The 23,889-nt window shown below is 38.8% G+C and overlaps 2 protein-coding genes across 3 annotated transcripts in view; one reads left to right on the top strand and one right to left on the bottom strand.

Moving 5' to 3' along the window:
* Positions 1–361: 361 nt before the first annotated feature.
* Positions 362–13,920, bottom strand: stil (STIL centriolar assembly protein). Its single transcript, XM_055221057.1, has 16 exons — positions 13,593–13,920; positions 12,818–12,925; positions 11,642–11,757; positions 11,385–11,554; positions 9,590–9,831; positions 8,575–8,658; positions 8,376–8,462; positions 7,563–7,704; positions 7,117–7,220; positions 6,937–7,039; positions 4,786–5,778; positions 4,508–4,604; positions 3,566–3,800; positions 2,669–2,762; positions 1,425–1,801; positions 362–944 (listed from the first exon to the last, which is right to left on the bottom strand). Exons 1-16 carry the CDS (start codon positions 13,670–13,672, stop codon positions 419–421), a joined length of 3,558 nt encoding a protein of 1,185 aa, XP_055077032.1. The 5' UTR covers positions 13,673–13,920; the 3' UTR covers positions 362–418.
* Positions 13,921–16,927: 3,007 nt separating this feature from the next.
* ptbp1b (polypyrimidine tract binding protein 1b) overlaps positions 16,928–23,889 on the top strand; it is a 34,381-nt gene continuing 27,419 nt past the window's right edge. The window contains exon 1 of one of the 2 annotated variants that reach the window (XM_033964918.2): positions 16,928–17,034. Coding sequence is in view for 1 of the 2 variants with exons in the window: in XM_033964917.2 (XP_033820808.1) it covers positions 17,224–17,274 (51 nt within the window). In the remaining variant the exon portion in view is untranslated. Of the gene's footprint in view, positions 17,275–23,889 lie in introns of both variants that reach the window. The other variant, XM_033964917.2, reaches the window with a different exon arrangement.

The raw sequence follows: 23,889 nt of genomic DNA, 5'->3' as shown, positions 1-23,889 counted from the left end.
AAGGCTGCCATTTCTGAAGTACCACAAATGACAAAACAGCCCGTCTTATTCTGCATAAAGACAGCTCATCCCTGTAGCTTAGATCTGTACAAGCACGTTCTGAAATGTGATCCTTGTGTTAGTTTATCAGTTCATATTTCATTAGTGTTTTTGTCAACTCTCCTGGACGTGTTTAAAATGTGAATTTTTAACAAATCTAATCCCAATCACAATGCTTGTCTGAAAACAAAGCAATTACATATTTTTCCCCAAATCGTTCAGCCTTAATTCTCATGTTTTCATTTGTACTGTATTTAATTATACTGCAAATTTTAAAACAATTCCTAAAAATTCAACTATAATTTCCCTTTTGTTACAGTGTGATCGCAGTCATTAGCCTTTTAGCCTGGCCTTTATGCTAAATGGCTTTAAAAGTTGCTCAGAAAAGTTTGGGAAGCTGCCTCAATCGGCTCAAATCCAGAATATTCCCCAGTGATCCCTGACTCTCCGCGCTCTTCCTTGTCGCGTTTTCCTTGTCTTCCTCACAGCCATTTTGTCTCTTTCCGGTCAGCAGCTGCATCTTGGGCTTGAGCTCGCGGATGATTTGACTCTGCGGCAAGAGCGCCTCACAAAATGGCCGCCCTTTCGCTTCCTGTTCCTTCTCTTCCATCTCCTCTTCCTCACTCTCTTCTTCTATCAGCCCGTAGCGTTTCATGTACTTGCGTGTGGCTAAGGACATGTTGTTTGGGGACAGGATGGTGATGTCTGTGGAGGAAGATAAATGTGGAGGAAATTTTGGGGCAGAGAGGCGGGTAAGTTGCTGGTCGGACAGGTAGCGGAGGGCAATGGCGTTGGCTTCCAGGCTCAGGTCGGAGCTGGAGGAGGGCTGAAGGAGGAGGGAGAGGGAGGGATTGGGGGCTGAGAGACGGGAGACCACAGCTGCCGGGTTTATACAGGCCAGGGTGCTACAGGAGGAGAGAGAGGAGTTAGTACGTATGACATTTTTAAGTTATAAACAAAACAAAACTACAATGGATACAATGCCAGGATTATCTAGATGGATGACGTCTAAAACCACAGGCATGTTTTCATGAGAGAACTTTAGGTATAACATGGTAAAAGGCTCAAAAATGTCACTTCTGCATAATACACGCTCTTTAAAACGATACTTTGAAACATTCTCCATGGAGTTAAAGTTTTGTGCCATACTGTGGAAGATTATAGCCAAAGCAACAGGAATTTATGAGTATTCGCATCATAGAAAGCCTACAATGGGCCTAAATAAAATTACAATGGTAATATTTTTTGTATATTAGGAACTATTGTGATCACATGTTCTTCTACTTGCAATGCAATCCAAAAGTAGTTGAAAAAGCCTGAATACTACATAATAAACAGAAGCTAGAACTAACTGCATTCTAGTCTGCCCTTGATCTGGTGCTTACCTGGCACTCTCCACAGCTTTAGCTCTGGCCTGCTCGCTCTCACTCAGCTCCTGTTTGTCCAGGTTCACTCCGAGCTGCTGCAGTCTCCTCAGGGTGGCGCTCAAAACCACATCCTCTCCACCTCTGTCACTGGCTCTAGGGGACTTCTTCTTCTTAGAGCCTTGCACCAGAGCCAAGACCTGACCTGGACTCTGGACTGGAGCTTGGACCTGATCTGACATTTGACCTTGTGCTGAAGATGAAGAGGAGGAATGAGAGGAGTGAGCCTTAGACAGCGGGCGATCGAGACTCAGCCTCTGTATCCCTTCTTCCTGTTTGGGATCCTTCACTTCTTGTTGGGTTTGGTCTTCCTCTTGCAGGCGACTGCTGAGCTGCGTCTGAAAAACACCAAATGTTATGCAATCAAAACATCAGGAATCATCAAAGCTTTAGGCGCTTAAATGCACCATAGGGTTGCTCAATTATTTGGTTCATAAGGGATGCACTAATCTGACAATGTTTTCAAAAATTGGTTCAGCCAATATCCTGGTTGGACATATAAATTGATGTAATAAGACTATTTACTGATCATAGTGGGCCCAGAAATGTACAGAAAGCTGTAATTATTTCAGAAATAAATAATAGCTACAGAACACATTTGGATTTTTTTTTTTTTCTTATTTTTGATTGAAGGACATAAATGCTGTTTTCAGTATCTGCACTGGTATACCTGGATATTGGGTAATGGCTGGTACTTAAAGCTAGTATTGAAATATTAGTATTAGAATTAGACTGAAAAAGCTGGAATCGATGTATCCCTAATTAAAAGTCATGGTTATTTGGAAAAAAAAAAAAATATTGTGTATGTCTGATTCATGTTTTAAAGGCACTATAAATCTGGCCAGTGGCTTTGCTTAAGGCTTACCTAAGGGGCAGAACAAGCACTCATAACATTCACAAGAACTGAATTGATCATCCACCGACTTCTGTTAAGGTTAAAGCTGTGCAATAAATACAATTTTAATCAAGGCATGTTGTAATTGAAAACCAGAGCAAAGCCATCTACAGTGTTTTTGAAAACATGAATCTAGAGTTTATTGTTCCTCTACTGGCTTCCTATAATTGTGAATTAATTTGAACTAAATATTATTGTATATGAGCTTTTTCCATAATTAAGCAATACTTTATATGGTTAAAATGGGATGAATTGCACAGCTCTTACAGATTATTAGTGATGTAAGCACTGGTTGGAGTGTGTTTTTTACCATAAGGTTGTGGTAGAAGGTGCCCTGGTGGTCCTCCTGAGGGCCGTACATGCTCACACTCTCCCCCAGAACAGGGCTGTCCACACTACTCAGACTGAACACAAAAATATATACACCAGGATTAAACACTGGAGCTGCTTTAAGTGGAAAGGACAACACTTTTACAACTTTGCTATGCTATCAATTTGTAGTGTCAGTATATGTGTAAAACATTGGGGGCAGTGATGAACACAGTTCTGCTAGTACTGTAGCACTAACATGGATCTATTATAAAATCTGGATAGGTTATTTCAACTTAGACACGAGTTGGACTAATAGCCAGTCCATTAGTAGTCCAGAGAAAAAAACACTCAGCTAATACAGCACAATGTAATAAAAAAAAAAATCCTGGTTTTCAGCTGAAAGGGACCTACAGCTTTCACAAAGGTTGGATTTTGTTGCCTTTTTTTCAAACATTTTCTCAGCTGAAAATCAAAAACTGCTTTTTAATTGTTAGCGCCGACTCACTCTGCTCTAGCTACTCTGCTCGGCCTTGGGCACACTCGCGTGGGGAAAGAGCACTTCTGTGCATGATCGGCAGGCTGCACAGCCACCGGATGTACCTAGCCTCAGCACATTTACTTAAAAGAGTGGCATTTTCAAACCCTGAGGCTTGGGAACAAACAACTTCGTTGTTATTCGTTGCCATTTCCTTGCTCCTTTGATTAGGTTATCAGGTTATTTTAGATTGTTTACTAGGAGAAAGAGCCACTCCAAAGTATTGGAAAAAAGGAGGTGCGGCAATGTCTATGTCAATGTCTATTTCTCTTCTGCAATTTTCTTCCAAACACTTCAACAGTTTTTGTTTGCTCGCTGGTGGTTATTTAACACAGAGATTTGGACAGAAAGTGTATGTACCCATTCTGAGAAAGAGCAGGAGAAGCGGGCGACTCCATCACAGTGGTGTTTCTCTGGGCTCTGAGTTCAGGCTGATCACCTGACCCTGGTCTGGAGGGGGGGCTGGCTCTGTGTGGGCTGTGGGGAGGGGAGACAGCGCCTCTTACAGGAGTGACAGAGCGAGAAAGTGGAGTAGGAGAAGAGGTGGAGGAGTCCCGGCGCAGCAGAGGAGGCTCTGGCCAGAACAGAGATGCTCCTGCACAAACAAAATTTTTATGACCAATTCTAGAAAAGATGCTTAATGTCTTATTCAACACAGATTATCTACGATAAAACAAAAGGGACTGACAACTGTGTACTTCAGGAATAATTTGTTTTAGTCTCAAAATATTTTCATGTTGAGAAATGTGTCCTTTATGTGACCCATCCATCAGTGTCTCTGGGTTAAACTTCTCAGGAGCAAGTAGACAATCTTGGGAAGTCCAGGAACCTATTACATGTATTCAGAATATGTATATAGGATACTAATTTGAATACTAAATGTATTCCATTAAGTTAATCTGGTGGTATTCAAAATATTGTTACTTGCCAAAAATCAAAGGTATAGATGGCAGTATTTGGTCATGAAAGTTAGACTTTAAACTGCACAGTATTAGTGAATACATTGAAAATGTGTTTTTGTGGTGAGTGCAAGTGTGATTTTTCCTTCACAAATTACTGATAAATACATAGGCATAGGAGATACATAGGCATGCATAGGAGATGGTGCAACAAACATTACACATAAAACATTATTCAGAATACAATATTACATTTTGCAACCTATTCTGTTGTATGGTCAAATTACAGTTTGAAAATGTATTTAGTTACAGAATACTGAATACCTGTATTAAAGTATTCTTTCCATCATTGGCAGTGGAACAGATATGAGTTTTGAGAGTTTAAGTTTGGGTTGAAGCTCACCTGTGCCCACTGCGATGCTGGCTGTGCTTTTAGTCTGAGTTTCTGTCTGTTGTTGAGTTGACTGGAGCCTCCCCTGAGCCTCCAAGAGCATCTGGACCTAGAGACAAAATGGAGCACAGGATGCAGAGGAGAGGGTCAAATGAAGCAGAAGATGGAGAGGAAAGGGTCAGACGGACCAGAGGATGCAAAGGAGTGTCAGACGGAGCAGAGGAAAGGAGCAGATGGAGCAGAGGAGAGGGTCAGATTGAGGAGAGGGTCAGATTGAGCAGAGGATTCACCTGTTGTTGCAGTAGCCGTAGCTGCCTGTCTTGCTGCAGTAATAGTTGATAGGCCTCCTCCGATGAGAGTGCCACCTTCTGCTGACAACAGGCATTAACACAGGCCGCCGGAGGAGGAGGCGGAGGTGTGAACACCACTTGACCATGTCCACAAAATGGTGCCATCACACTCGGAATTCTATTGGTGAAGGACGGAACTGTAGCTACATTTTGCTGACTTAGCTGCTCTAAATGTAGGTTTGTGGACTGGGAAAGCTGAAATTGGAATTCATTTTGTTGTTGTGACAATAAGTCTGAATTTCCAGAGTTGTTTAAGATAGGTGTAATTGGACTGGGTTGAGGTTGTGGCGTTTTAAGGGGATTTTGGACAGCGTTTTCGGTTTTCTCCATGGAGCAGTATTGACTTGCAAGATTCTGGGCTCGATTGGAAGGTGAAGGGGAGAAATTTTGCAAAGTGGGTTGAATATTTGTGGTTGGAATCTGCGTTTGGTGATTGGAAGAAAGCAAAGCAAGCTGTTGCGGACTTGAGGCTGGTTGAGAGGGCGTCAAATTGGGATGTGAACCGATTTGAGGGTTTGTCGTTGGGGAATTTGTTGTTTGTTGAGTTGTTGATTGATTTGTATAGGATTGCCTTTGGTTTGACGGTGAACAATGGCGGTTAGATGGTGAAGAATTCTTGCGTGAACGAGTTTGGTGGATGTTTTGGATGACAGGGGTATTCTGTTGGTAATTTTGTGGTGTTTTCTGATTGGGTCCCGGTGTGGCGTGGATGGTAGTACACTGGTAATTGTCAGTTTTGCAGCAGGAGCAGTTGGATTGCAGGTTGGAGTAAGGAGTGCTGTGGAGCTGCAGAGGAGAGGCAGGCTTCCTGTCTGCTGGAGGATCGGGTGGAGCCTGGGGTTTGGGGAAGGACAGTTCCAGGTCATGATTGGAGGAGACGCTTCCATCAATCAACAAAGAAAGTTCAGGCACGGACGGCTGGATCTTACGAGCCTGAAAGAGAAAGCATACATTACATGCAGTTAAAGTTTCATTTGCCATGTTGGGAGAAAAAAAAATAGTAATGACTGAAGATTGTAAAAATGTAAAATGTAAAATGCATTTTCTGATATTTTTGTCCACTAATAATTAAATAAAGATGAACAGAAGGGTCAAACGGTTTACATTTCTGAATCATTTTTCAAAGAACTTATTGCAAAACAATATAAAAAAAAAAATTACTTGACTATTGATACCTTGCAACCGATGTTGTCAATATTCCCTGAGGGTGTGATGTGATGTGAACTACATTTCTGGGTCAGCTGATGGAAACAAGCTCTTAATCGAGTACATTTACAACCATAGATTGTTCATTAAAGGTCCTATATTATGAAAAATTTACTCTTGTGAGCTTTAAGCAATGCTAAAATGTTGTTACCTCCTCAAAAACATACCTGGGGATGTAGACAGATTAATAATAATAAAGTGTTACTCAAACATGTGTGAATGAACAAAACATTTATTCACACTTGTTTGAGTAACACTTTATTATTATTAATCTGTTTACATCCCGGGAGGAGGCCCTGGGGAAGACTCAGGACACGCTGGAGGGACTATGTCTCTCAGCTGGCCTGGGAACGCCTTGGGATCCCACCGGAGGAGCTGGAGGACATGTCTGGAGTGAGGGAAGTTTGGGAGTCCCTGCTTAGACTGCTGCCCCCGCGACCCGGCTCCGGATAAGCGGAAGAAAATGGATGGATGGATGTTTACATCTCCAAAGCTCAAAATGCTCTGTTTTGCCTTGTGATGTCATGAAGTGGTAGCTAGTTACCTTTTACCTTTTGTTTAGTAGACATTGGAAATTCCAGTGCTGAAAGTATTCAAATGATTCTAGTGAAAGTGCATGGAGTCTCAAAATACAGTGGAGCACTTCCTGTATTACCACATGACATCACAATGTGGAACAGAGTGTTTTCTGTTCTGAGAGAAGAACTCCTAACTAACTCCTAGCCTAAACATGCAGGGTGTGTGCTAAATTTGTGTGAATGAAATAAAACAACTCCATGTATGTTTTTGATGAGGAAGCAACATAACAAATCAGAAAATCGCATAATATGGGCTCTTTAATATCTACCCTAAATGTGTAGTGTTATAGTTGAATCCCGCACTGACCTGCTGGACTGAGGGGTGTGGGCTGGGGGATGGTCTGGGGGACAGGTCTTCATCCTCTACACCAGAGTCCTGATCAGCCACAGAAAGCGCCCCTGCTGGAGAGCTGAGAGAGAGTAAGAGAAGTATACAGTTACGTAAGATCACATTACAAGAGTGATGATAAGATAAATTAGATCAGACCTGCTGAAGGCCCTGTGCACCTGTCTGAAGACCTCCATCTGTTTGGAGCTGGTGTCTAAGCCCAGCTCACACTTCAGAGTCTGACCCTCTACCGACGACACCTTCTGGACACAAAAGGAAATGCTCGGTAAACACACCTGTCATTAGTAGTACTTATCTATACTATGTGATTAAATAGTTTTATGTATTAACTGATACAGTGTGGTGGAATTAGAGCTGGGCAATATGGCGATAAATCCAATTGTGATCTCTTCCCAGTGACGATCCGCTATTTTGGCCATATCGATTGTGATTCAGTACTTCTGTTTAATGCAGCTCTCTGCTCACTTTCCCCCCCATCCCCAATCTTTTGGCCTATTGCAAATCCCTAGGTGGTATGATGCAGTCCATTGCCCAGTACAGTCTGGTGCTGTGGTACAGTGTGGTGCTGTGGTACAGTGCATTACCTGGTACAGTGTGGTGCTGTGGTTCCCAGTGAGGAGCTGGTAGCAAAGTTCAGGTCCGTTGACTTTACACTGAAAAAACTGAGGAGCTCTGTGAGTGGAGGCGAATAACAGCAGCAGGAAACTCCCACTTTCTGACAGCACTCTGGAGACACAATAGAACATTTTTGCATCGCAGTGTATTGAGAAACCCGAGTTCTGCATCAAGTATCAATTTTCTGAATCATTACATCCCTATTTTTTCAGAATGTTACACACAAATGCAACAATATTTTCTTTTATACCCTACATTCTTCATGGTGTAAAGAAAGTACAGTTGAAAAAAAACATGTGTCTTTTTGTATAGCGTATGTAAACCTCTGGTTTCATTTTCTGAGATGAAATCAGACTAAACATTTCCATTTAGGATTACCAAAATATTTCTATTTGGTAAATGCCATAATAATGAGAGAACTTTAAGACAAATTTTGATTACTTTCATTACTAAGTCAGAAGTTTACATACATTTCATTAGTATTTGGTGCCATTGCTTTTAAACTGTATGACAGGTCGAACGTTTTGGATATCCTTCCACAAGCTTCTCACAATAGTTGGCAGGAATTTTGGCTCATTCTTTCTGACAGAACTGGTGTAACTAAGCCAAGTTTGTGGGCCGCCTTGCTCACACATGCCTTTTCAGGTCTGCCCATACATTTTCAATAGGACTGAAAAGGTATGGGGGGGGGGGGTATGGATTTTTAATCAATGTTTTTTTGTAGATAAATGAAAAACAACTCCCACCAATTCTATAAAATGGGAGTGAGGTGCAATACTCACCGGTCCTGTATGGCAGCGCTGTAGAGAAAGCGCAGAGTCCAGGCCCACACCTGAGGACTGTGAACGTGAGTGGCTCCACTGAACCAGCTGAAAACAACAACACATTGTTAAACATGAGAGCTATGCATCTACTTTATCTTCATCACTAACACACACACTATTAAAATATATTGAAAAGAGCAAACAGTTTTAAACTCACACTCCGACCAGAGGCAGGCTGAGCGCTTTAGGGTCTGACTCCAATAACAGCAGCAGCTTCCGGGTCTGATCCATCGTCACAAAACTGAATACATTACAGAACAACAAAACTCATCAAAAACCATCAATCTGTCAGCCCCAACTTCAGTCCCCCTCAGCACAGCCCCCATTCTGGTCAAGATCTTTCTCTCTAATCCGACCTCCCCAGTCACTAAGTCAGGACAACAGCTCATCTCTCTGCATCTCCTTATGTGTTCTCATGTTTAAAAACTCCAATCTATCTGCACTGAGCAAAATTTACCAATGATGTAATTTCTTTGTACAACAGCAGGCAGCACTAATGTCTAAACTGCTTGGAGAGGACTTTTTGTAAACAAACTCATGTAATTATCAATAAAATGTAATCTGCATGGTATCACATCAGTGGACAATACAGTGTTGTGTTATGTGTTATTACAGCTTTTGGCCAAAGAAGGAGGAGCTTATGTTTGGATTTTCACAATGCTATAGTGTTGTCACAATATTAAAGATTTTAACTCAATTTTGCTACTAAGGAATAGACTGGATACTCAATAGCGATTCTGATACAACAATGATGATAATAAAAAAACACACTTTATTTAGTCAATGGAATGTGATTTTCAAAATTAAATTTTAGTAATTTATTTTATATTGCCATATGGCCTTCTGTGTAATCCCTCAGTCGCCCAGGTAGGTTCCATAGTGGTCCATGGGCGTATACTAGTCTATATGGTCTTATACTTGTTCTGATACAGCTCAAGATCATTCAAAATCTATTCAGGAAAGGTTCATTTCTGTCCTGTGAATATGTCATTTTTAGTATTGATACCTGCTCAAATGATCTAGTTTCAATACTAGTTATAGTATAAACTAGTATCTGATTTTCGATACTTTGACAACCCTAGTGTGAAATCCTCTGAGGTCTGATAGTTTTCAGTCCAGCTGTGTTTAAATCCTCGATGTGAAAAAGCCTTTAGTCTCCCAGTCCTTCTCACCCCTTCTGCCTGCTGTTGGCTGCTGGTCTGGCTGGGCTGGTGAGACTTCGTAGCAGTGCGGTGGGGATCACGTGCACAGCTCTTATGGGCTCCACATGCACACTCGTGGCTGGACTCACACAGGACCAGGTCAGACTGAAGTGGGTCGAGTCCAGAGCCTGGGTCCAGACCACGTGGAGTCGCAGTCTGAGGATCTGAGACAGGTCCAAGGACTGACGACCGCAGATGGACTGCTGTAAGGCCTAGGAGAACAGAAGGGTATGAAGTTGTTAATAGTTTTTTGTATTTTATTTATTTATAGAGGGAACCCTATGAGAACACTTGGGCTGTCTTTTTCCATGGGTGCCCTGTTTATAATACAATACACACAGAAAAAAAAAAAGTGTATTATATATATATATATATATATATATATATATATATATATATATATATATATATAAATAAAAATAGATTATAAATAAAATAGATTCATGATGGACCCAAACAATTAAAGTGAATAACTGAAAGAACAGTGCAGTGTTGTCAAGACCAGTTGTTGTTGTTCAAACTCAGTTTTGAATACACTCTATACTCAATATCGATTCTGATACTCTTTCTTTATATACTCTTTCTTTGGACAATAGAATGTCATTTTCAACATTAAATCAAAGTACTTTCTTTTATATTACCATGTGGCCTGCAGAATCCCCATGTTGTCCAGATAGGTTTACTAGTGGTCCATTTGTGTACACTAGTCTATGTGGTCTTATACTTCAGGAATGGTTACTTTCTGTCCTCTGAACGTGACTTTTTGTGTCAATACTTGCTCAAATGAGTATCTAGTTTCGATGTGCATCTGATTTTTGATACTTTTGACAAGCCTAGAACAGTGGTGGTTAAGTCTCCATGACAAGGATTGAAAAAACACAGTCTGAGTACTATGGACAGTTTGGTTGCGCTTATAAACAGCAGAAAGAGCAACGTGGACTAGAACAAGATCAATGCAGACAACATGAAAAGATTATCACTATCATTGAACTCAGTCTTGTATTTTGAAATATCTGCACAATGACAACACTAAAGATCACATTGTCGTGTATATATAAAAAGAACTGTTTAAATGTCATTAACCCACACAGCTTCCCAGGGACAAAGTGGCAACCACACTGTGCCTGCAACCTCTGACCACCACCAGTCCTACAATGCCTGCTATTTTCAGTTTACCAAAAACTAAACTGCCTTAGACAACCTTAAAATTAGGTTGCAACAATTTAACAACAAACCATGACTAGTCGACTATGAAAAATAATTGTATTTAGATAATCATAAGTATTATAAGAAAAGCATTATTGAATCAAAATGTCAAAAAACAATAGACAATTTCAAATTTCCATCAATAATACATGTAGAAGTTACCATAGTTCAACCTTCACCCTTATTTAGTTAAAAATGTGTTTAAAAAGCCTCAGTGTACAATTGAAATCATTTTTTTTCTAGACAATAAAAAAGAAAAAAGCACCGACTACCAAAATAATCATTAGTTGCAGCACTACTTAAAAATGGAGTTAAGCTGTGCTACACCATTTAAATTCAAACTCTGACTTCATTTGAAATAATTTTGTATAATTGTAACCTGGTTTCACTACACTGAGATAAGCGCCGAGTTTAATCCTTGTTGGTGCTATTGAGCCAAACACAGCTGTTAGCGACATGCCTGGACGTTGCCATAACAAATAGATCCAAACACACTGAATTTAAGATCATTCTGTGAGTTTGGACACTCAGAAAAGAAAAACATGTGCCCCAGTCTCACCTTAAAGGCCTGATGCAGCTCAGCCTCCGATTGGACAGGAGCGCTGGGGTCAGAGGTGAACAAACAGGAAGCACACACGTCTCCAGGAAGGGATGCAGAAGGAACACGGATGCCATTTTGGTCCCGACCAGGATCAAATCGGTCCAGAGTCACAGTCACACCCTCCTCACCTGCAAAACACCACAAAGCTCTGATGTAGACCTGTACATTCTGCCTTTATGATCTGATATAAGAGCCTACAGTAGTTCCAGTCTGACCTAAGTCCACACACACAGAGCCCAGGAAGAAGCAGTGCAGCTGAGGTCTGGAGCTGTGTCGCACGTGTCTCTGAGCCAAGCGCAGGGCCTTCTCTGTCAGCTGCACACAAGGAGCTCTGAGGAACAACAAGGGAACAATCAGACAGGTGCTGAATACTGCTTGGAGTGCTCACCTCTACAAAAATCACATTCTAGTACTTATGGTTAGGTTTAAACATTAAACTCAAATAAAGTGGCACATCAGGAGACTGATTGACATTTATTCATCTCCAACGGCTCTCGCTGAAAGTGATCATGAAAAAGCGGAATGCCACAACGAAAATTTTAATCTGATTGGTCGAAGCATCAAAACAGTGGAACGAGACAGAGTAAGTGTTGGTTTAGTTTTGAAAAGGACAGGTATGTTTGACCCCAGAGCCTCTGGAATTTACCACAATTTCTCTGGTCTGATTGGATTATGTATTTGTAGATTTGTCCAGTAATCGATTGATGCTATCCCTCAGTCATCCAGATGTTTTCAATCACAACAAAAAGTTGTACTACACAAGGATTTTCAGATTAGCAGTTCCCTCAGAATTCCAAAAAGTTTCTTGATGGAAACCAAAATGTGCTGTCCAGTTGAAGAGTTTTCTAAACCATTTGTTTGCTTGTGTTTTTTTATTTTATGTTGGGCAAGAGGGCTTTACGACTGAATTCTCTACAGAGTGTTGCAGTACTGTATTTAAAAGGTTTTAATACCAATTTTCAATACAGAATCAGTTCTGAGATAGGAGGGCTTTTTTGACAAACACGATTAGATTTGCAAATTATGTTTTAATAATAGCATTCTGTTCTGTTCAGATTTTAAACACATCCAGAATAATAAAACACTGAAATAAGGACTGACATACATTTCAAAACATGTTTGTACAGATCTACAGGGTTATCAGTTTTTATGCAGAATGAAGAGATTTTGTTTGTGGAGAAAATGATAACATATTAAAAACAGTAGCCTTTGCAATTTGGTAATTGCATCCATTCAAATTGCAATGTCAACTAGTCCACACTGGAAGGCAGTGTAAAAATGTGTTTAAATCAGCAACCTCATGTGACACTGTGAGGAAGGCAGCAAAGTGCAGCCCAAACATAGTATATCAGAAGTGAACCTGATTAGATTACGCAAAAGACGAGTTTTACCTGTGTGCACAAAGATGCAGGAGCATTTTGTCTCCAGTTGGGGTCCCATCCCACAAAGCACATCTGGATTTAGGGAAGCTCAGAGTGGACAGAGAGTTTGTCACCCGCCTGAAAGAGAAACCCAAAACATGCAGCACGTGATCATAAATACATTCATTTTCAGTGTTCTGCTAACAACAAAGCTCAAAAATTTTGAAGGACTGAACAAGGCAAAGGTATAGTCCTTAAAAAGAAATTTACAAACAATTTAATTTGACATTCTAGGTGAAGTTCAAGTAAAAGTTTTAGTAATAATTCTTAGAAAAAGTATTATAACTAGTAGTTGCTAGATGATAATAGTTTAAACAATAATAGTAGCTTTGGTAATAATAGGTTTTAGCAATTAATTAAAGTAATAGTAGTAAAAGTTTGGCTTTAATAGTTTTAGTTAAAGTAGTTTTTTAAGAAAGGCCAGATTTTAAAAGTAGTAGCAGTAGTTTGATAATAGTAGTTTTAGTAAATGCAGTACTAGTTTTGATACTAGTTGTTTTTTCTATTCTTTGTGTGAAACGTCTTGAACACACTACCTCTATCCGGGGGTCGTATTTAACTTTTAAACCATCCAACTTTAACTATACATTGCAAAACAAGAACAAGTGCACATAAAGACTAATTAATAAGTACATTTACTTATGCACGCAATTTTAATTTTATGCAAAGCAATGAATGACTAGCTGGAACAAATTTAAACAACGCTGTAGTTTATTGGAGGCTATTTATTTCCTATTTTACACACCTTGCTCGCACATTTTCCGGATTAAAAACCTCTTCGAAAACCGCGGAGGGCAAGGCGCGGAGGTTCACCGGGCAGCTCATCCTCTCCGTGTCCGCCCGGGTCGTGTCTTTAGCGGCTTGCCTCACCCGGGAAATGTCGCTCCTTCCCCGAACACCCAAAACATCAGCCGCTGCGTTTCTAATCCAATATTCACGACTTTACTTCTTTCAGACCAGTAAAATATATCCTTGAGAGTGTGATAATGCAAGTAAATGAAGTTTGTTTGAATTAAAACATGTTAAAGTCCAATGGCTGTGGAGACGTAAACAATGCCTCGGCGTAGTTCGGTAGAAGCGCGACAGCGTTTTTACACTTTTTAGCTGAACTTTTACGGCTTTTACCAACGGAAGTAATTAAAATATATCCGTCAAAGTGTGTCTGAGTCGGTGGAAGAGTTTTATTTGAATTAAAACGTATAAAAATCCCAAAAGAACGCGGCGCGTGAAGGGCCTGGGAAGAAGATTCGATTATGGCGCTGTTTGTGCCGGACTCTGGCGGGGCTCCGGGCTCAGCCAATAGGAAGGCGAGGATTAGGACATGTGACCAGTGAAAGCTGCGTCTACATATGTGACGGCGCACGTTAGACGCTGTCTCGAGCATGAGGCGCCATCTGGTGGAGGGTAGTGGTAAAACTATTAATAGTAAATTATTGATAATAGTAAAACTAGAATAAAATATAGAATCATATCATATAGAGGCCAATTAGGGGGGCAGTAATCGGAAATTAGAATCAGGAAATTGTAAGTGATCAGAATTTACAATTTACGAATTTGCATCAAGGATATGGAGCAACATATAATAATGAATAGGAATAGTAAAATCTAACTGTGATAAAGTTGAAGGTTGTAAACGAGACGTTGATCACAAAAATAGACTCTATAAATACAAAATATACAGTATGGGCAGAATACCAGTGCAAAACTAGCAGATTTGATCATGAGAAATGAGAATGAGAAATTGAAATGGCCCCTTTGAATCGCAGTACGTGGGGCATGGGACATACGACGAATTCTGAAAGCCAGAGTTTTTAATTACAGGCTGGGGTTCTCTGGAGTGGTGAATAAGTATCGTTAATGTTATTAAAATTTCGTTGATTGTTACATTTCAATTGTTCTTTTTAACTGAGCAATGATTCTTTAAATATAGTTTAAAATTAGGCTAGACTAGGCTTACTGAATGTCCACATGTCCCTATGCACTGCTCTCTCACCACTGAGTTATTGCTAAGATAAGACACGACAAAATAAACTTGAACCTAAAAAGTAGATGGAAATATCAACTTGATAAATTTGTTAAAACTGTCCAAATATATTAAATAATTTTATTTTTGGTCTCTTGAGAAAAAAGTGTGAAGATATAGAGGCAAACAGGCCTAATAAGGACAAAAATATAGGTTTAGTGAAGTGCAAACTTTACATTAGGCCACTATTTTTGTGGGTGAATTGTTTATGCTTCACTTGTTCATGCTTCAGACATAAACTACTCATCAAACATGAAAACCACATGTCTCTTCTTAATACTGTAAATACCCCATAGGCTGTGTGCTTAAGGTAGTCCCATCAACCTCCAGTCTGTTTAAATCCTACATTATTTAAGTTGGAGGAGGTAATTTCCTGAAAAGCAGTGTGTTTAGGAATTATTCATCAGCTTGTTACCTGACACTGAGTACCAGCTCCAACAACAATGGGCTCTTTTTATGCTAAACCACCAATAACACTATAAGTCACAAGGAACAAGGGGGGAGCTTAGAGCTTTATAAGCCTTTATAAGCCTTTTACTGAATGACTGACAAGTCCCAAGTAGGTTGTCTCTCATCATTGCGTTACCATTATACATGTAGCTTACTACGTAAAATGAGTTAAAACACAATCATATCTAACTTAAAAAGTAATGGATAGCAGATTTTTTTTTTTGTATTATTTATATATAAAAATATAATAATAATAATAATTTACTAATTTTGTTTCTACATTCACCTCTGGAACATATTTAGTATAACTTGGGCAACTCAGTTGTTGTTGATTTTGTTGATTTTGTGAATGAGAAGCTAACATCCTAGTCGTACCTGTTAAGCAAATTTATTCACACAAACAAAATAGACAGGTTTACATTACAGCTTTAAATAACACAGTTCAAACACTATGAATAACTAGCACACAGTCTATTTACGTTAAGATAGTTTTAGAAAGGTAAAAGAGTGGATTGGGGCTTAAAAACTGTGCTAATGGATTAAACGTAATTGATCTCTTTGATGGGGACAACGCCCACTCATAATAAGCCTTTCTTCCTCTTCGTTTATGTCCCGCCCATTTTGTCTTCCTCGGCCAATCAGAGCCCACCAAACACTTGTAACCCTTAGCAACCATTCAGAGCGGACCAATCGGAGCGCGGCAACTACATCTGGACGCCATTTTGTCACCTTTGAGCAGCGGCGGATGGGGCTTTCTAAAATCCAGGCATTTCACACGGGGGCGTGTTCATCTCAGGAAAAAAGAGGAAAAAAAAGAGTCTATTCTTTATGATAAGGCAGTTAAAGTTTTGTTTGTGTTATCAGCGCAGCATTTTGCGTGACAATGTACATATCTCATCTTTTGCATATCTGATATGTTCGTTTTCTTCCCTCCTTTCCTGAAAACACAACGAATGTATGCATTTATTAAGCTCAAATTTTATATTCATTCATTCAAGTGTCTCATTAAACAACATGAACGATGATAAATTTAAGATTAATTAATTAGTAACCCTGTAATGCATAATATAAAGCTGAAATCTTTGAACCCTTAGAACTGACGATGCTGGCAAAAATACATCTCAAAAGGGCATTTTTTATTATTATTTTTTTAAACACAGACTATTATTGCTACAACAGTATTCAGGCGATATAATTTACAATGAACAATAAAAGTAAATTTATTGAACCATTATTTATTATTGCAGTGATTATTTTCTTATTCATTCATTTATTTATGTATGTATTTATTCATTTTTAGGCCTTTGTATTTTTGTCTTAAAATATAGTTTTAATTATCGGCGATAGGCCTGTAGCTTTCCCTGTATTATAATTTTGTATATATCCAAAAGAACAGCTGAATATGATCTGTATAATTTCATAATGGTTTTAGTTATATCTCTCATCTCTACACTGTATCTATTTTGAATTATATAGATTATCCTACTGTATTTATTTATTTTATTACTTTTGCAATGAATGTCAATGCTTTAGTTATATTTTTAGGCCTTATATTTTGTATTATGTATTGTTTAGCCTTGTAAACCCCACCCACCGGGACGAAATGCCTAGGTTGTAGAGAGCCCCTTTTATTTGCCCAGCGGCGGATGGGCTGTGTTCTGTGGCCGCTGGCTCGGACCTGTTGCTTCGCAGTTCCGCGTTGTGCAATGGATGGGTGAGTTAAACCCCTTTTCGCTTTCCTCCTTTTCCACTCCATCTCCGACACTTTCCACCCGTGTGAAGGACCGAGGCGTGAGGATTTTTCCGGGTGATGTTTTACGCAAAGCGGCTCTTGTTTCTCTTGTCTCTAAAGTAGTGTTTATATCAGGAAGCGGACCCGTGTGTGGTTAGCCTTAGCATTAGCATGGAAACGGGCCATTTCCAAGTCAACACCGAGCTCCATCCGCAGGATCTGGTAGGTATTGTGCATGTATTTAACTGCTAGCACGCCATTCCAGTGATTAAAATAAAGAAAACGCACATTCTTCATATGTAAAGCCATTTTCCAGGGACATATTTACGAGCAGCGCACTGAAGTTGCCATACACCGCCCACCGCAGTGCGTTGTGTACGAAAACATGGCACTTGTTGATGTCAAAAACGAAATTAAAATGAGTTAACAAGCTTTAAAATATCAGCCGAATTATAAAACACACCAATCTTAGAAATTTCGTTTGTGATTCTTGCTTTGTTAACACTTCTATTGTTATAGGGAGTCATAAATCTTCATAAACATCAGTTTTTTACAGGACGTTTTGTAAGCTACAAGCGGAAGTCACTGTTTCTGCCTGTGTAAAGACTATAAATGTTTTATTAACGACTGGTGCATGTAACCCGAGTTGTTCTGGTGTCACTGGCGAGTTCTTTGGTCGTTATAACTAGTTAGTCAGGTTTCTTACTTAAATCCATCTGAAAACTGCCATGTGACTGTAATTTGGTTATGTTAAAATTAAGAATGGTATAGAGATTCAATAATTTAATGTATAAGAAGATTAACAATGTGTGGTGACACAGTATAAATATCACTTACTGCCTATATTTAATCTTTAACCACTCATTTTTGACCAGTGTAGTCTCTTAAAAGTTTATGAAAATACAATGAGCAGCAAAGTCTAATTTTGTTATGCCAATATGGTCCAGGTTATTTTTAGACTATGGGGGAGAATTTTAGACTATGGGGTGCCACCATAGTCTTCTATATTGACGGGAAAGGCTGCATTTGTATTTTGGTGAATAAAATTTGGTATTAGCAGTTTTTATTTGTATTAGAAGTTCAGAGTTCAGGCGAGCTTATACTGTAATGCGTATTGTAGCGACTGTGCTCTGTATTAAGAAGTAGGTGCTAGTCTTATTTTGCTTACAGGACAATGAAATATCAAAATGTAGCATCGGTAGTTGTTGTAGTAGTTGTTGTTTTGGGTACTTTTGGTCTTGCTTCTTTTTACAGGTATCTATGGGTGCTATAATTGGCAATGAATCAATAACTACAACTAGCAGTTTTGATACAGTTTGCGCGCTCTCCTTGTTTAAGTCAATGGGGAACACAATTTTTTTTGTTTTAAGACCTTTCACACAACTCATTCAACTCAATTCACAGCAAAGTCTTAACAGGCGTCGTTGACATGGTGTTACCTCAGAAAAGTCTTAACAGAATTCAGCTAAAATACTGCAGATGGCCTTAACATAGCAGTAGCGTGTTGCACGAAGCTATCATTAGCTATCTTGGACCACTTTATTCTTCTCCATGTCTTTGTGTTCATATTCTGTACAATACCCTAAAGTCTGCTTTTGTTTTTGTAGTAGTTGAACAGTGGGGGATAGAACTAGTCTTCTGCAGTAAAATGACTAGTTTGTTTACTCCCACGGAGTTATTTGAACCTTCCTTTAGGGGGTGTTCCCTCAAAACCCGACTCTTACCCACATCAACCTAAAGCATGCACAATAATCCTCCAGCTAGGTCAGGGATGGGCAAACTTTTTGACACACAGGCCACAATGGGTTCTAAAATTTGACAGAGGAGCCGGGCCAGGATATATTTACATGTGTATGTATGTATATATATATATATATATATATATATAACATGTAGCAAAGCATGAATATGCAAGGCTCATTGTACAAATTGTTTTCCAAATGGATTAATTAAATTAATAATTAATGTATTCAATTTCAGTTGAATAAACACAGCAGAAAAACTTTGAACAAGGTTTACCCATACCTATTTAATTTATATAATTAACCTATATAATTTGATCACGTTTGACAGGCCGGATTAATAAACCCAAAGGGCCATGTGTGGCCCTCGGGCCGTAGTTTGCCCATGTCTGAGCTTGGTACTCCTCTGAGTAAGGTTCTTAAAAGTGCAAAATCAGATTCTAGTTGATATTTAAACTAGCATCGAGACTAGATACTCATTTGAGCAGTTATCCATACTAAAAAATTCACATTCACTGGACAGAAATGAACCTTTCCTGAACAGCATTAGAATGATCTTGAACTGTATCACAACAAGTATAAGGCACATACAATAGTATACACCCATGGACCATTATAGAACCTACCTGGACGACTGAGGGATTACACAGGTATAAGGCCACATGGGAATAGAAAAGAAAGTACTATGATTTAATGTTGAAATTACATTCTAATGTCTTTTTTCATCATGGTATCGAAATCTGTATTGAGTATCATGTCTTTTCCTTAGTAGCAAAATTTTAGTATCGTGACATGATTCCCCTCTCCTTCCGTGTAACAGATGTTGTTGGCAGTACACGCGTGCAGAGAGCAGTGTTTGTGCTTGGTTTTGTCTCATGTCCTGAGGCTGGTGTTTCACTGTAGGCCCTGAACAGCCGGTTTACCTCTGCTGAGCATTCGGCGCATGCTACACGCTTCTCTGCACACTTCACTCTGAGTCTGTCAAACTCTTCACTAGGACTATATGAGAGAAGCAAGTCCTGGGCGCATAAACAAATGAAAACAAATAATGGCTTTCAATATTAATTCCATTAACTAATCAATGCACTTTAATCCTAAAATGGTCAAATTTCTTCCTCCAAGGTCTGTACTGTAAGCCCTTAGTCGTTTTATTAATTAACCAGTCAGTAGTATCATTGTCGAACCACATTTTATAGACATTTTTTTACTGACAGAGGTTTGGCTGTAGACCACCCCATTTACATGCACCCCAAAATCTGATTTCTGGAACTTTCAAATTATTTAAAGGACACGCAAACCGCAAAATCGGATGTGAGCAGTCAGATTCAAGATTTTGCCACTTATGTACAGTGAAATACAAAAGGTGCAAGAACCCATCCAATAACCCAGTGCAGTACAGTTCAATGTAGCAAACATGTAATAAACAGTAACAGTATAAAGGGCATCAACAGTAAAGTATATCACAGGGACATAAAGTCAAATATGTGGAGTCTTTTATCGGGGAACTCTTGAGAATCTGTCTTGTTCACTTCCAGCTGAATCATTTGAATGTGTTATGTCCCGCACCACCAGTGGTGCGCAGACTGGCCAATCACAGGGCAGTACTGTGGTTTGTGCAGAAGCCAGCGCTGAATGAATCAAAACAAACATGGCAACGCCGACAGATGTACTAGTCCATATTTCTACTAAAACTGGCCAATTTTGGTTTTGGAAAAATGTCTAAGGAAGGGAGGGAAGCACTTTGTGCATTTGTGGACAGCTAAGACACCACAAGGTTTATGGTTATTGGTCTGACCTGGAGTTGGGAGTATAAAGACGGATGCTATCGCAATATTTAAACAAGGCTGTTGTGATAGTTTTTCACTTCGGTGTTTTAAAAAAGTGAATGTAAATTTAAAGGCACAGTTTGGAACATTTTTATGGATTGCAAAAAATGTTTTTTATATTTATGTAAATGTTTAGTTCATTCATTCTACCCACATTAAATCTGTAATCAGTTATTTGAAGGGGTGGAAGAAGATGCAGTGGCTTATCAAATGAAAATCTAAAATAAATAACATAAAAGACTGTTTGACTGTAAGGTCTTTGCATTTATTTAGTGCAGTACTATACCAGGGCAGTAATTCTTATGTCATTTATTTTGGAAGTACTCACACAGTCCAGCTGGTGTCTAGTCGATATATCACAGGGGCTTGAAAAACATTACGGATTTCTGCAGAATCAGTGAGTGAAGCACTAAACTCTGTTCATCTAAGATGAGATAAATTTGATTTTATTTGTAAATCATTGGTGACCAATGAGCTCCTTTATTTCGCATGTGTCACTGAAAACAAAATGAAAACGGATTGCACAATCACATTTGACCAGGCTTAAGAGTCAATGAAGGACACAGGGACCAGACTCATATCAATCTGTATAAAAAATATAGAGCAATGTCATTCTGGATTTCTCAGGCAACAAATGTTGTGGTGTGGTTGGATAAATATAGTGGAATAATGAACCTTGACACTAAAAAAAAATATCAGGGAAAACATTTGTATATTTAATTTTTTAAATATATATATTTCCCATGAAAATCCCATATTATGGTCACAGAGTACTGTCTCCTGCTCTGTCTGATAGAGGAACATCACATTCTACTGTCTGAACCATTTTATCTTGCCATAATAGGTGCTATTGTATTTTCAGACTATACATCGCTCCGGACTATAAGTCTCACCAGCGAAAAATGCATAATAATGAAGAAAAAAACATGTATAAGTCGCACTGGACTATTGCTTTTTTGGGGGAAATTTATGTTACAAAATCCGAGACCAAGAACACACATTTTATCATTAAAGGCAAGATATAATAACAATAAAATAGAGAACAACAGGCTGAATAGCAGCACAGCATGCTAACGTAACACATTTGTATTTATTCAGCTACATGAAGCATGGACAGTGAACTGAATACGTGTCTTATGTTTACATAAGATATTAACAGTTAATCAGATACCTAAAGTGTAAAATACAAGCTAACAAGTTTACGATCTCACTCCAAATCACTAATCCATTTGATTCTTCATCCTCGGAGTTGTTCAACTCCGCCAACTCCAGAAGTAGATGAAACGCAGTCTAGAGTGCCCTCGCACAGTTGTCAGTGTGACAGTAATGAAGATGTGAAATGGCATATTTTAATTCACATATAAGTCCCTCAGCCAAACTATGAAAAAAAGTATGACTTATAGTCCAGAACGTACAATAATTACATAGTACATAGATAATTAAAGTACACAATCTGCATATGACAATGCATTGCTACTTTTATAAGCTAATCGTTGGCCTGTCAGCATCATTACTACATCAACTAGTATAGAATATTAAAAATGTTTACATGTTTGTCATCCATAGTGCATCAGATTTGTTTTTGTTTAATGAGTACAAATGGAAATAAAAGTTCTGAGGACAATCTTGATGCATGGGCACACAGAGAGAATGGGATATTGGCTCAGGAAATGATCAATATCAGTCGATACTGAGTCTGGAATCAATATATCACCCATCTCTAGTATTTATCTTTAGTCTAGTGGGGACAGTTATGTTTTTTGTATAGTTTTTATATAGTCCTTCTTCAGGGTGATTGTGTCAATGGCAAAGACAGTAGATGGCACTTCAGAATGTGTTGTTGTAACAGATCCATTCAGCTCCATCCATTGCAAAGGCTACTGTTGTGTCATCGTGCAAGCCATGGTAACTTTTCATGACCTATCCATGTCCTACACTTCCGCTAACACCCCATTCCAGTCTGACCTGCGTTTTGGGGTTAATTCCTGCGTTATTGCATCTGCGTGTTTTGTCCCAGGAGGGCCGCCATAGGACATGCTCAGTGTCTCGCTCATTTCCTGTTAGCGCTGAACAATATGAAAACAGATAAAATGTCCAAAACCCCAAATGAAATGAAAACACTGTGCAGGACTCTATGGCAAAGGTCCAAATGTATTATAAACACAGGACCAGGAAGTGGCACTGAATTTAAATGGTAAAATGTATCTTGGTTTCCTTTTCCTTATCCAGTTATTTATTTGTTACTTTTTTAAATCCATAAACCTTCATTACAGCAGAGGTGGGTAGAATAGTCGAGTATTGTATTCAAGTAAGAGTAACATTGTTTAAAATAATATTACTCAGGTAGAAGTAAAAAAGAACTGACTGGAGGTAAAAGTAAAATTTATAATTTGAAGGGCAAACCCTTAAATAATGCCCAAAATCTGGTATTTTCAAAGGATAGATACAAAAAATTTACAAACTAAATGATACCTGAAGAAGTGGTGCAAGAAACACAAATGTTCAAATCATTTAAAATTGTCAACCCGAAGCTTTTGTCACTGTAGACTCACTCACAGTGGGAAGAGGAACCAAAGCTTTTACTCCAGTAAGAGTTTTTATTGGAGTTACTTCAATAAAAATACCAGTGTATCGACTAAAAACATTTATTTTTTCCCCTCTCAAAACAAGCATAGGTTTTTATAAAATGGATCCAAAGTTTGTTATGTAACTGTTATTCATACAAAGCAGTTCAGTATTTACTTGGAGGATAAATAACAGTCCACATTATGAGACGTTGTGGGACAATATCAGCTTGTAAATCAAAGACCCAACCAGGAAGTCTGCTGAAACAATATCATTAGTAATTTTGCATCTTTCCAACAAAAATTTCATTATGGACTGAAATTATCGAAATAACGTGATTATTTATTTATTTTATTTTTGGCTGCTTAAAGGTGTGCAATGTATGGCACCTGTTTCTCTCCATGGAGATTTTATTGCTTTGACTGGAAAGTTCCACAGCATAGCATTAAAACTTTGTATAATCAATTAGATGTGTTTTTACTGCTACAAAAAATGGAAAAACATGGATATCTTACTGCGAGCAAAGTTCACCTCTGCTTAGATCTGACCTGTAACTTTGCCTGGTGGTGTCACCTGCTAGATATGCTTTAATGCCATACTGTGGAGATTCTAGCCAAAATATAGACTGTATAAAGAAGTGGACTATGGGAGTTACTCATAGCATTCGGTGCCAACCAAATGGATCTCATCGAGGTTCGCCCCCA

Source organism: Periophthalmus magnuspinnatus, chromosome 4 (assembly GCF_009829125.3).
Source record: "Periophthalmus magnuspinnatus isolate fPerMag1 chromosome 4, fPerMag1.2.pri, whole genome shotgun sequence".
In the NCBI taxonomy this organism is placed as follows: domain Eukaryota; kingdom Metazoa; phylum Chordata; class Actinopteri; order Gobiiformes; family Gobiidae; genus Periophthalmus; species Periophthalmus magnuspinnatus.
This window is presented reverse-complemented; position numbering and strand designations above follow the sequence as displayed.